General features: G+C 35.2%; 1 protein-coding gene across 1 annotated transcript; it reads left to right on the top strand.

Annotated features, from left to right (window-relative positions):
• Window positions 1–6,616: 6,616 nt before the first annotated feature.
• Window positions 6,617–7,421, top strand: LOC104856727 (ubiquitin-conjugating enzyme E2 D2). Its single transcript, XM_010616223.1, has 2 exons — window positions 6,617–6,727; window positions 6,877–7,421. Exon 2 carries the CDS (start codon window positions 6,949–6,951, stop codon window positions 7,405–7,407), a length of 459 nt encoding a protein of 152 aa, XP_010614525.1. The 5' UTR covers window positions 6,617–6,727; window positions 6,877–6,948; the 3' UTR covers window positions 7,408–7,421.
• The last annotated feature ends 5,384 nt before the right edge of the window (window positions 7,422–12,805 follow it).

Raw genomic sequence — 12,805 nt, 5'->3', positions numbered from 1 at the left:
GTGGGAAACTCTCGTAAGTGTCTCTTGTAAGGAGGCACTGTCTCTTAATATTACAGAGCTTATTCAAAAACGCTATAGCTTCAGTACATGTGAGAATCTTTTATTAGAAATGAATTTTTTGAGACATTGTACAATACATAATTGGCAAAAGGTCAGAGAATAAAGTGTGATTGTTAGCTTCCAATGAACCATTATTCCTGAATTTATAACTTTTTTGCTTCTATTCAACATTGAATCATGACCACTCTTTTGTGCAGTAAAATATATTAGAAGTAATGGCGAGTGAATCCCCATTGTAGACAGTAGAACATAATATGGCTTCCACAGTGGACTTTTGGGTTCTCTCTTGAGGAGAAATCATAAGGACATATGACTAGCTTTTTTAAACCTTGAAAATTAATTAGAGGAAGTGCAAAGAGTAAAACTTGTATCTCTTTAATAATTTAACAAATTAAATATGGAGAACCTTGCATTGGAAAATGGGGTGGTTATTCAATATATGAATTTGGCTTGTCCAAATTACTAAATTATTTAATGAGTAACAAATTTAAGTATTATTATAAAGGTATTTTGAGGAGATGAATAACATCTAAGGTCAATTATCTTTACATAAAAATACCCTTAATAATGGAGATAAACCTCAAACAGCTAGTTGAACGTCTTCAAAAACAGAGGTTTCCTATAAAGTGAAGAATTATGTTATGAAAGAACAGCATCAGTTACTGTTTATATTTCTACCTTGCCCTAAAGATTCAGGACTTACAAGCCTCTGTAATGTCATAAGCCTATACATTAAAATATTTTTTATTTTCTCTCTTTTCATAATATGTATATGAATATGTATACCATCAAAACTTGATAATTGACTATTTTAAAATTTATTCGCTTTGGTGCTGGACATATTTTGACATAAAAATATGTATGATGGTACTAGCTGTTTAGTAATCAAAGCACAATCTAGCAATTGTCCTTAGCAATTCCTTCATGACACTCTACTCTTTCCTGCCAAAACAATTATTTGGCATCTGCCATTTTTGGTACACATTGCCTCCTAAAAGCAATTAATGACAAGTACCAAGGTACTGAATAGATAGATAGAGAGATAGATAGATAGATAGATAGATAGATAGTGAATAACATTAAATGTTTCAATCAGTAATATATGACATATATGACTATGATTGCATAAGTTTATAATTTTGCTGAAATATTTGTCTCTCCTAGTTTTGGTGTAAGCATTTAGGTAATTACAGCACAATGAATTAATGAAATTTGTGACAATGGTAGTGTAAATAAAGCTATTACAGTGTACATTATATAAAGATATTCTACATAAAATTATATACTGTACAAAGCACTTTATTAATGATTAATGGTTCGATATATATGATGACAATATACTTTTCATCATGGTTTTTAGATTTTTTCCTACTTATTTAAAACAACTTCATTTGAAATTACTATACTGTATTATACTGACAGAAGCCTCATATCTGTTTTTCTTATATTTCATATTAATCACATCATTATTTTGTGATGAAAATAATGTAGTTTTATTAATCACAGCCCATTATGGTTTGGATTTAATACATAACCCATAAAACTCAAGTGTTTAGAAGTTTGCCTTCTGAAAATCATTAGATTATAAGAGCTCTACCTACATCAGTGGATTAATCTATTGATGAATTTATAATTAGATAGGATTACCAAGAAGTAATAAAAATTTAGGAGTTGGAGCCTGCATGAAGAAAATGTGTCACACAGGCATGATATTGGAAACTGCCTGAGGTTCTTATAACATTCCTCTTTGGCTTTTTCCCTCTTTATTTTTTTCAACTGCCATGAGGTAGCAGGCTGTGATTAATAAAAACAACATGAATTTAAATTTATATTAAGCATAAAATAAATGTAATTAATTATTAATCTAATTAATATGCATTTGCAGGAATGACTATGGGAATACTCATTCCCTTTCAGTTTCATTGGAGTTTGAGCAATGTTGATGTTAGATTTTTCCCTGATGTTCTTGTGGAGTTCGGCAGTGAATACATCAAGACTGGGGATTTACTTAGTTGATAAGTTTTTTTTTATTATTGCTTCAATTGATTGTTACTGGACTATTCAGGATTTTTATAAGTTCCTGGTTCAATTTTAGAAATTTATATGCATTTATCCATTTCTTCTGAATTCTGCAAATTATTAGAGTACAGTTTTTTAAAGAAGTTATGAATACTGGATTTTGCCTGTGTTTGTTGTGATTTCAAGTTTTTAATTCCTAATTGAATTGATTTGGGTCTTTCCTTTTTCTGGTAAGATTTTCTAAGGATTTGTCTATTTTTATTCTTCCTTAGATCAAACCCTTTTAATACTTTGCATAGTTTTTCTTTTTATTTTTCTTTTTTGTCTCAGTTTAATTGGTTTCTGCTCTGACCTTTTTAACTTCTTTTTGTGTACTAGATTTGAATTTGGATTATTCTTGTTTTTCTAGGACCTTCAAGTTCATCCTTAGGTCCTTTATTTGGACTTGCTCTTTTTTTCTGATGTAGGGATTGCCAGCTATAAACTTATCTTTTAGAGCCCCTTTCACTGAGTTCTTAGTTTTGGTACATTGTACTAACATTATGTTTAGACTGTAGAAAGTGTCTAACATTTTCCTTAATCTCTTCTGTAACCCATTGATTATGCAAGTATGCATTTAAATTTTTCATTCATTTGCAGAATTTCCCTATTTTTTGCCATTTATTTCTAGTTTAATAGTGCTATAGTTTTATGAATGGGATAGTTTCAATTATTTCTCTTTTACCTTGGTATGTTTTATTGGCTAGTATGCTGTATACTCTTTATTCAAAAGTTTGATTCAATTCTAATATTTCTTTGATTATTTTTTCTAGTTGATCTATGTGTGACCATAGAATATTGAGGTCTGCTTACTATAATTGTGTTCATGTTTATCTAATGCTTAATGTCACCTAATAGTGCTTGTTTCATGAAGTTCAGTGGGCTGGTGTTTGGTACATATATATTTAAAATTGTGATTGCTTCTTGTATTATTACTCCCTTAACCAATGCATAATGACTATTTTTTTTTCTTTTTATCAGTTTTATCATGAAACACTCTGTCTGAAAATGAGATAACTACTCCTGCTTTTTGAGGTTTCCCATTGTATGAAATATTTTTATTTATTTTATTTATTTATTTTGGTACCAGGGATTAAACTCAGGTCCTTTCACTTGCAAGGCAGGCATCAGAAACACTGAGCTAAATCCCTGGCCCACTGATTTTTAGTCTAAGAATTTCTATTTTGTGTTAAATGTATTTCTTGTATATAGCACACAGTTAGATTTTTGGTTTTTGATATATTACACCAATCTGTGTCTTTTGATTATTTGAGATCTTTGACACTGAGAGTTGTTACTGAAAGTTATTGACTTATTCCTGTCACTGAATTATTTTCCTGTTGATGATTCCCTTTTATTCCCTTCTACTTAACTTCTCAATCTGTGTAGCATAGTATTTGTGTTAGCCCTTTGGGTCTTGTTAGCTTCATAATGTCTTTCTAGGACATCATTTTTTTCCTCAATATGAATCATGCTCAGAGTCTCACCTATACTTTACTTAAATTATTCAAGTAAGAAAATTTAGAACTGCTTAAATTGGTGGTATTCAGTTCAAATTCTGTCTTGCTTGTGGAGATATAGTCAACAAACTATGCCATTCTGCCCTTGATCTATAAGGTGACTTGAGGTGCTTTGGACGCTTGACGGGCCAAGTGAAGAGAAAGTAAACTTTCTCTGCTTTCATGTTAATGTCCTGCCAGAATATATCTTGGGATAAGGAAATAGCCTTGTGACTATTTGTCTCCCAATGTTTTTATGTGTAAAAATTTTATTTTGTACTTTTATAACCATAATATTGGCTCTTAGAATAGTAGGAGACAGACATTATCTTGACAGCCTGAAGTCTGTAAGAAGTCTGTGAGAAGTCTGTACTAAGGTGATGTTATGATTAATATATCCTGCTTCTAAGTCTCTATAAAAAGACTAGCTCTCTTAAAATAAAGCATGCAGTTATAATTATTTTATTCTTCTCTGCATCCCCTGTGTCCTGGTTATTGGGCGACCCTTACCCCCAACACACTACACGTTGACACATGCTGGAATATATTAAAACAGATGGAGATGTTAGAATGTGAATATTATATTTTGAACATTGAACAAATATGAATTTTGCAAGGCAGAGAGTAAATGTACTAGGTTGAAGTATGGCCTCCACAAATTCATATTCACCCAGAACTTTGAACTTCTTAATCAAAAACGATGAGACTACAGTTGATAAAGGTGGATATTTAATTCAACGACTGATATCATTGATAAAAGAAGGAGATTTGGACAAGTAGGAAAACTCATCAGGAATAGGTCTATGTGAAAGCAGTCAGGTATTGGAATGATGCAGCCACTAGCCAAGGAATAAGAATTGCTGAGAACAAACAGAACCTAGGACAAGGCCTGCATATTTTCCCATAACTCTTTATAAGGAAGATGTTTCTGTCAATAATATGATTTCAAAATTAATGAACTGAGAGAGAATAAATGTCTGTTCTTTATAGCCACTTAATTTGTGGTTCTTTGTTTTAGCTGTTTTAGCAAACAGATAAGAGGAGTAGAAGGAGGAAGAGGACAATGAGGAGGAGGAATGGGAGGATGGAGAGGATGGGGAGGAGGAGGGAGAGGAGGAAAAGGATAATAAGGAGGGGGAGTAAGAAGAGAGAGGTGAAGGGGAGGAGGAAGGGTGGGAGGAAGAAAGAGGAAGAAGATATGAAGGGGGAGGAGGAGGGGGAGGAAGAGGAGATGGAGGAAAGGATGAGGAGGACAAGTATTTGTACAACCAGGAGAAGAGATGAGTAAGAAGGGAACAGGAGAACCATTTATTATTACATATTAATATTTTATTTAAATAACATTGTAATTCAGTTTTGAAAATACACACACCTATGTATAAACATGTTTTTGATCTTTATGAACTATGCTATAAAACACAATAATGTTGCTGCTGAGAGTGCCATCCAACAGAAAAGCAGGCTCCTAAATACATTATGATGTGTCTCCATCCACTGGATATAGCACCTTTTGATTTTTGGCTTTTCTGCAAAGTCAAAATCATTATGAAAGGTAAACATTTTGAAAGGATTCAGGAACAAGAACACAATTAGACACTCACTAAAGCATCCTTGCAGAACTGCTTCTGAAATTGGCAAGGGTGATGGAATAAGTATGTTCAAAGTGTGTGTGTGTGTGCATGTGTGTATGCATGTATGTATGTATATATATATACATTAGAATGTAATCTGAAATCAGAATCCATAAAACATGCTTTTTCCCATATCTTCCACTTATGGAAATATAATCTCAAGATTTGTCAGTTTCTCAATTTTTATAGAGAACTGTGAATACAAATCCCTGTGAATGAAAGTAAGCTTAGTCTATTTTTGCAAAAATCAGTAGAAAATACATCCTGATATAACACATCATAAAGTACTATTAGCTTCACAACAACATTTATAATATAAAGGTGAGCGATCTTTTCCATTTTCCTCTTCCTATCAAATTGACTAAGTTTTATTATGAAAAAATTTAAGGCTCATAAATGTGCATGAGGGTTTTGTGTTGTGCTGCATTTTTTAAAAATACCAGCGATTTTAAAAAGGTACACAAAGCTGCAGGAGCATTTCAGACTCAAGGAGATTAAACAGACATAACAAGGAAGGACAATATACCTGATCCTAGACTGAATCTTTTACAAAAGGGATTAAAAATTTAAGAGTATGTTTTATCAACTCTCAAAATGAATATCGATGTAGTATTAGAATAAATGATTATATCCATGTTAAATGTATACATATGTAGCAGATAAAGTAATAGTTTCTCTCTTTTTTGGCTGCCCATCCCTCTTCTGTCGTGTTCTTCAAAAATTAAACTGGTTTTAACTCCAAATTGAAATTTCTGCAGATTTTATATCATCATAAAACATAAAATTGCCAGAACACTACAAAGTTTTTTTAAAAGTATTACCTGAATATTGAATTTGTTAAAGTTATTTATATAGATTGTGTGTCTTGGAAAATATATATACAATTAATCAATGTTCATGATGTGTTTTACTTACTCTCAAAGATATACCTAGAGAGAAGACTTAAAGATACGAAATGGGACTCTGAGTGAGTTTTAGGGGATAATTCATCAAACTCATTTCATTTATTTTGGTAACTGGCAGCCCTAATTACTAGCCAAAGAGAGCAAGTGCCAAGTGAGAAACTATACAGCCATCCCCACCTTCAACACCAACACTCAGCCTCGCCCTGACTCCACCCTGTGCTCCAGCCCAGAGAAGACTTAAAGATACGAAATGGGACTCTGAGTGAGTTTTAGGGGATAATTCATCAAACTCATTTCATTTATTTTGGTAACTGGCAGCCCTAATTACTAGCCAAAGAGAGCAAGTGCCAAGTGAGAAACTATACAGCCATCCCCACCTTCAACACCAACACTCAGCCTCGCCCTGACTCCACCCTGTGCTCCAGCCCCCACCCCAACGCCAGGCAAGCTGCTCCAAGCAGGAGCTCTGGCTTCTCCCAGCAGCAGCCTCTGAACTGGTAGCCTCCCGGTGAGTGGTGGAATCTCAACTTCCCTAAAGCACCGTGGCCCAGAGCCACAGGTGTCCAGCAGGATGGTAAGTGCGGTTTATTACCAGATGCCAACTGTCTTCTGACGGCCCTTTCTGCTCCTGACTATCTTTTCTGGCACCCCCTACAAACCCAGAACCAGTCCTCAAGCCCAACCATCTATCCACTTGGCCTCTAACTATGTTGTTTGTTGCAGCCCAACATCACTGATACCCTGTAACAGGCAACCGGGACTGCGCCAAATTTAGAGTACCAAGATTTGTGAACTATGGCTCTAAAGCGCATTCAGAAAGAGCTCCTGGATATGACTCGTGACCCCCCATCTCACTGCTCTGCTGGTCCTGTAGACAAAGATATGTTCAAGTGGCAAGCAACCATAATGGGTCCCAATGACAGCCCCTATCAGGGAGGTGTCTTCTTCCTAAGCATCTGGTTTCCTTTAGGTTACCCATTCAAACCACCGAAGATAGCATTTACTACCCGAATTTACCATCCGAATATTGGTAAAAATGGAGGCATCTGTTTAGATATCCTCAAGGCCGAGTGGTCACCAGTGCTCACAATTTCCAAAGTACTCTTGTCCATCTGCTCCATGTTGTGCGATCCGAATCCGCAGGATCCTTTGGTTCCTGAAATTGCCAAGATGTATCTAAAGGACCGAAGAGAGTATGAGAGACTCGCTCGAGAATGGACTGAGAAATACGCCATGCGTGATTTCCAAATCTAATTTATTTGCCAAAATAATAAAGACAAACTTGGCAGTTCAGTTAACTTGTTGTCCCTTGATTACGTTCTTTTAAGTCACATCTTCCCTATGTTTGTGGGTACATATTTCACACATTTCAAATTAGGGTATATGTGGAGAGGTATCGAGGGGAGCAGATGAGTGAGAGGAGTTTGGATGGCTGTGGGAGTGGGGAAGTGCAAGTTTGGTGGAAGATTGCTGAGGGTGGGAGGGAAAGAATAAGTGTTTCGAATTAGTTTTGAATAAAGGATTTCTTTATTTTTTCATCTTTAATTGAGTTTATTGGTACATTTTAGGGATGCAGTACAGTTACATTCATTGTTGGGATCTTGTACCTTTACATGACAGGTCTTGGTTCTCATTTTTTCCCCTTGTCCCTGCCCTCCCTTCACCCCTCCTCCCCTCCCCATCTACAAACACTTTATTTCCATCTTTTCTTTATCTCATATTTTTTTCTTTTCCCTTATTACCCTTCCCCTACACATCCCACCTTCCCTACACCTTTCGCCCCTTTCATCCCATTTCACAATGTCAGTAATCTCATTAGGATCTTATGTACTATTATAGTTTATTCACACCAGAGAAACTATTTGGTATTTACACATGTGTGACTTATTTATTTCACTTAGGAGTATATCCTCAATATATATCCACTTTCCTATGAATGAATCTATTTTCTCATTCTTTATAGCTGAGTAATATTTCATTTTATAGAAAAACCGCATCTTCTTTATCCAGTTTCCAATGGATGGGCAAATGGGCTGATTCCAAGATTTAGCTATTACAAACTGTGCCGCTATAAACATGGGTGTGCATACTTCTCTGTGATATGTTTCTTTTAGTTCTCTTGGAAAGATACCCAGCAGAGGGATGGCGGGGTCAAATGGAACCTCCAGTCCAAGCTCTTTGAGGTATCTCCATCTTGATTTCCACAGTGGTTGCACCAGTCTTTACTCTCACCAACAATGGAGAAGGGTTTCTTTCTCCCCACAACCCCGCCAACATTTGTTATTGTTTGATTTCTTGATAGCAGCCATTCTTTGTGGGGTGAGGTGGAATCTCAGTGTTGTTTTCATCTGCATCTCTCAAATGACCATTGATGCGGAACATTTTTTCATATATTTACTTGCTGCTTTTACTTCTTTGTCTGAGAAATGTCTGTTCATTTCAGATGCCCATTTTTCACCCAATTTAAAAAAAGGATTTCTTTATTAATTTAAGATTGGAAAACAATGCAAGGACAAGAGAGGGTGGTGGTTTGGGGACTAGAGGAATGATTTAACCCACTTGTAAGAAAAAATTTTTATGTAGAATCTTCTAGAACTGCCAGTAATTAGGAAAACTAGAGTGAACTGTGAAGATTACAAAGCTAGCAAGGAATCTATTTTACTTTGAAAAACCTGCATCCTCAGATCTTTTGGTTTAGACCAAGTTTAATATTCACCCATATCCACCATTTATAGACACAGGCTTAACCAAAAATGAGATTGATCAAGTGATTTTACAAGTAAATGTTTATTTTCCAGTTTTCTACCCCTCCAGCTTCTTGGAATCCCCTCCAATTTCCTGATTCTGACTCTCACCCTTCAGCCCTTCAAGCTGTGACATGTGAAAGACCAAATCCGCATTTGGTCTGGCGAAGGAATTTATCAATAGTCAAGGAATATAGAAAACTTAAAAATTCATTGTTACACTGGAAGAGAGCAGTAGGGGTGCCCAAGAGAGGACCACTATATCATATTAAAAGGCTAAACATTTTCCATTTAATTTTAATGTAAGGATGGGGTCTGGAAACTTCATCCCAGGAAAGCTTTCATCAGGTCACGATGCTTCTATTGTCCATCTCTCTCAATTCTCAGGATGGTGATTTGTTTGAAGACTAATGTAATGCATGTGTTTGACAGGGTTCACTGTCATTGGCATCACTAAAAATAGTCTTTTCATGTGAAATTGATTGATGTGTGTAAATACTTACTAATTCTAGTGGCCAAGAGAATCAGAAATACATATGTACTTGAAAAGGATGTTTTTCACTATGGTAGCATAGGAAAATAAATGGTACACGACGATATGACAAACAGTTAGATTGTGTAGTGATGTATGCATACTTTTATGCATAGCTTACAAGGTGAAAAGGTAATGTTGCAGCGTGGACTCATCTCTCAGCTGCACTGTGGCCTTTAAAGTGATATAAACACGATTTAACAGTGATATAAATATTTAATAGTGATAAAATATTTAATAGTGATATAAACATGATTACCTACACTATCTGTTGGGTTGTAGATGGTTTCTCAACATACAGCTACTGGGCTCAAATTTGTCTTATTTTCCCAAGGATAATTTAAGGACTATGATTTTTACCTAGCTTGCAGTCCCACTGATTAATTTGTCACTTTTTTTTTTTTTGTACCAGGGACCAAACTCAGGATGCACTTGCAAGGCAGGTGGTAGAACCACTGAGCTAAATCCCCAGCCCAATTTGTCACATTTTTAGTGAGAGGTGTCAGAGTAGCAGGCACTCCTGGGCTAGAAACAATGGGCTTCTTTAGTCAAGACACAACAAGCATCATCATAAGCTTCCTTGATGTCAGTTGCCTTTGCCCCCTAGACCTCGAGGAAGAAATATAGAGCAGTTCAAGTGGGTGCTGCACTCCTAATGGATTTGCATCATAGCTGATAATCACCAGGGCAGTAGTGCAAAGTTGTTATGGATGAGTGAGTTCAAACAATCATTATGCACCATACTCTGTGCCAGATTTGAGCCTGTTTATTGTAGGCAGTAATGGAGGAAACTGAGAGTGAATCCTTTATGAATAAAATAAAGATACTTATAAAAGGACTTGAATGAGTGGGTTCACCCCTTCTTTTCTTCTCTAGCCAAATACTGATACATAGTTTATAACTTAAGCTTATTTCCTACCTTTAAGCTTTTCTTACTTTAGTTTTTAAAATACATTTTATTTTATTTTATCCCATTTTCCCCCTCAACTCCCCTCCTTTCCTTATGTACAAATGTGTTGTTTTATTTTTTCTTCTATTTTCACTTTTTTCTTGTTCCTTCCTTCCTTTCTACCTCCCTTATCCCTTGTTCCCCTGCCTGTTTGAACATTTCCTTCCCAATTCCCAGTACCTATTATACAGTTTAGTCTTCATTTCTCTTTTAGGTTTCTCACACCAGAGAAACAAGGCAGTATTTAAATATATGATTCTGAGTTATTTCACTTAGGATGACGGTCTCATGGTCCATCCATTTAGTTATAAATGTCTAAAGCTCATCCTTATTTATAGCAGAGTAGTACTCCATTGTATTAAAAAAAAAAACACATCCTCTTTATCCACTTGTCAAATGATGAGCATTTGGGATATTTTCTAGATTTATCCATTACTGTGCTGCTATAAACATGGGTGTGCATATATTACTCTGGAATGATCCTTTAATTCTTTCAGGGAGATACCAAGAAGAGGTATAGATGGATCAAATGGAACCTCTAGCATTAGTTTTTTTTTTAAATCTCCACACAGATTTACAAAGTGGTTGCACTAACAATGGAAAAGGGTTGCTTTTTCTCCACAGCCCTTCCAGAATTTGTTATTGGTTGATGTTTTTGATAGCAGCCATTCTTTCTGGAGTGAAGAGGAATCACAACATTGTTTTAATTTGCATTTCATGAATGACCAGTGATGTTGAAGTTTTTAACATGTGTTTATTTGCTGCTTCTACTTCTTCACTTGAGAAATGTGCATGTATTTCAGATGCCCATTTTTGGATTGCATATTTTAATTTTAGAGGCATGATTTTTTAAATTTCTTATATATTCTAGATAGTAGGCCTTTGTCTTAGGAACAGACAGTAAGGAGTTTTTCCCATGTTATAAGTTGTCTCTTCACTCTGTTGGTGGTTTCTCTTGCTGTAATGAATCTTTTTAATATGATGAGATCCCAGTTGTTGATTATTTGTGCTAGTTCCCCTATAACTGAGGTTTTGGTCATAAAGCCTTTTTCTTGCCAATGTGTTCAAGAGTTCTAGCTAACTTATCTGCCAGTAGATTTAGTGTTTCTGTGCTAATATTTAGATTTTTTATCTATTTTAATTTTAGGATAGTGCATGATGAAAGATATGGGTGTAGTTTCAATCTTTAACATGTGGAAAGCCAGTTTTTCCAGCCCCATTTATTAAATGGGCTATCTTTCCTCCAGTGAAGGCTCGTCAGTGAGGTTGTTGAGTATGTATGGAGTTTTTTGCACCCTCTAGTCTGTTCCATTGATCCTCACGTCTGTTCTTTTGCAAGTGCTAGGCCATTTTTCCCACAGTAACTTTTTAGTATAATTTAAAATAGGGGATTGTGTTAATCCTATGATGCCTTTGCTGGACAGTATTGTCTTTCATATTCTAGGTCTCTTCTTGTTCCAAATGAATTTTCTAATTATGTGAGATGTGCTGTTGTGATTCAGAATGAGATTGCATTGAATCTGTGTAACAGTTTTATAAGTATGGCCATTTTAACTATATTGATTCTTCCTATCCAAAAAACAAGAGATATATTTCCATTTCCTGATATCCTCTTCAATCTCCTTTCTCAGAGTACTGTACTTTTCAGTGCAGAAGCCTTTTACTTCCTTTGTTAGATTGATTCCTAGTTATTTCATTTTTTTGGATGATATTGTAAAAGGGGTTGTTTCTCCAATTTCTCTCTGTGTGTGTCTGTTATTTGTGTGCAGGAAGGCTATTGATTTTTGATTGTTGACTTTGTAACCAGCTATGCCACTGAATTTGGTAACTAAATCTAGAAGTATTTTGGTGAAGGTTTTGAGGTCTTCTATAGAGTATCTTGTCATCTGCAAATAACAAGAGTTTAACTTCTTTCTTTTCTATCCTTATTCATTTTATTTCTTTCTCTTGTCTAATTGCTGTGGCTTGTGTGTCCAAAATTATATTGAACAAGAGAGGTAACAGTGAAAATCTTTTTCTTGTTCCTGATTTTAGAGTGGAAGCTTTTAGTTTTAGTCCATTTAGTATGATGCTTGCTTTTGTTTTGTCATAGATGGCTCTTGTCAGATTGAGATAAAGACCATTTATTCCAATTTATGGTAGAGTTTTTAATTATGAATGGGTGTTGGACCTTTCCAAATGCCTTTTTCCTCTTCTAATTGAAAGCATTTTAAGATTTTTGCCCTTGGCTTTCTTCATATAGTATATTACATTTATTGATTTGCATATGTTGACCCATCCTTGCATGCCTGAGATGAATCCAACTTGGTTATAGTATATAACTTTCTTGATGATTTGCTGCATTCTATTTGTCAGTATCTTAAAGAAGACTCTTGCATCTATGTTCATTAGAGAGTTTGGTCTGTAATTTTCCTTTTGCTTGGATCT

The sequence above is a fragment of the Fukomys damarensis genome, unplaced genomic scaffold, assembly GCF_012274545.1.
Source record: "Fukomys damarensis isolate Sample0158 unplaced genomic scaffold, DMR_v1.0_HiC HiC_scaffold_39, whole genome shotgun sequence".
Classification (NCBI taxonomy): Eukaryota; Metazoa; Chordata; class Mammalia; order Rodentia; family Bathyergidae; genus Fukomys; species Fukomys damarensis.
Note: the sequence above shows the minus strand (reverse complement) of the source record. Positions and strands in the feature narration are given on the sequence as shown.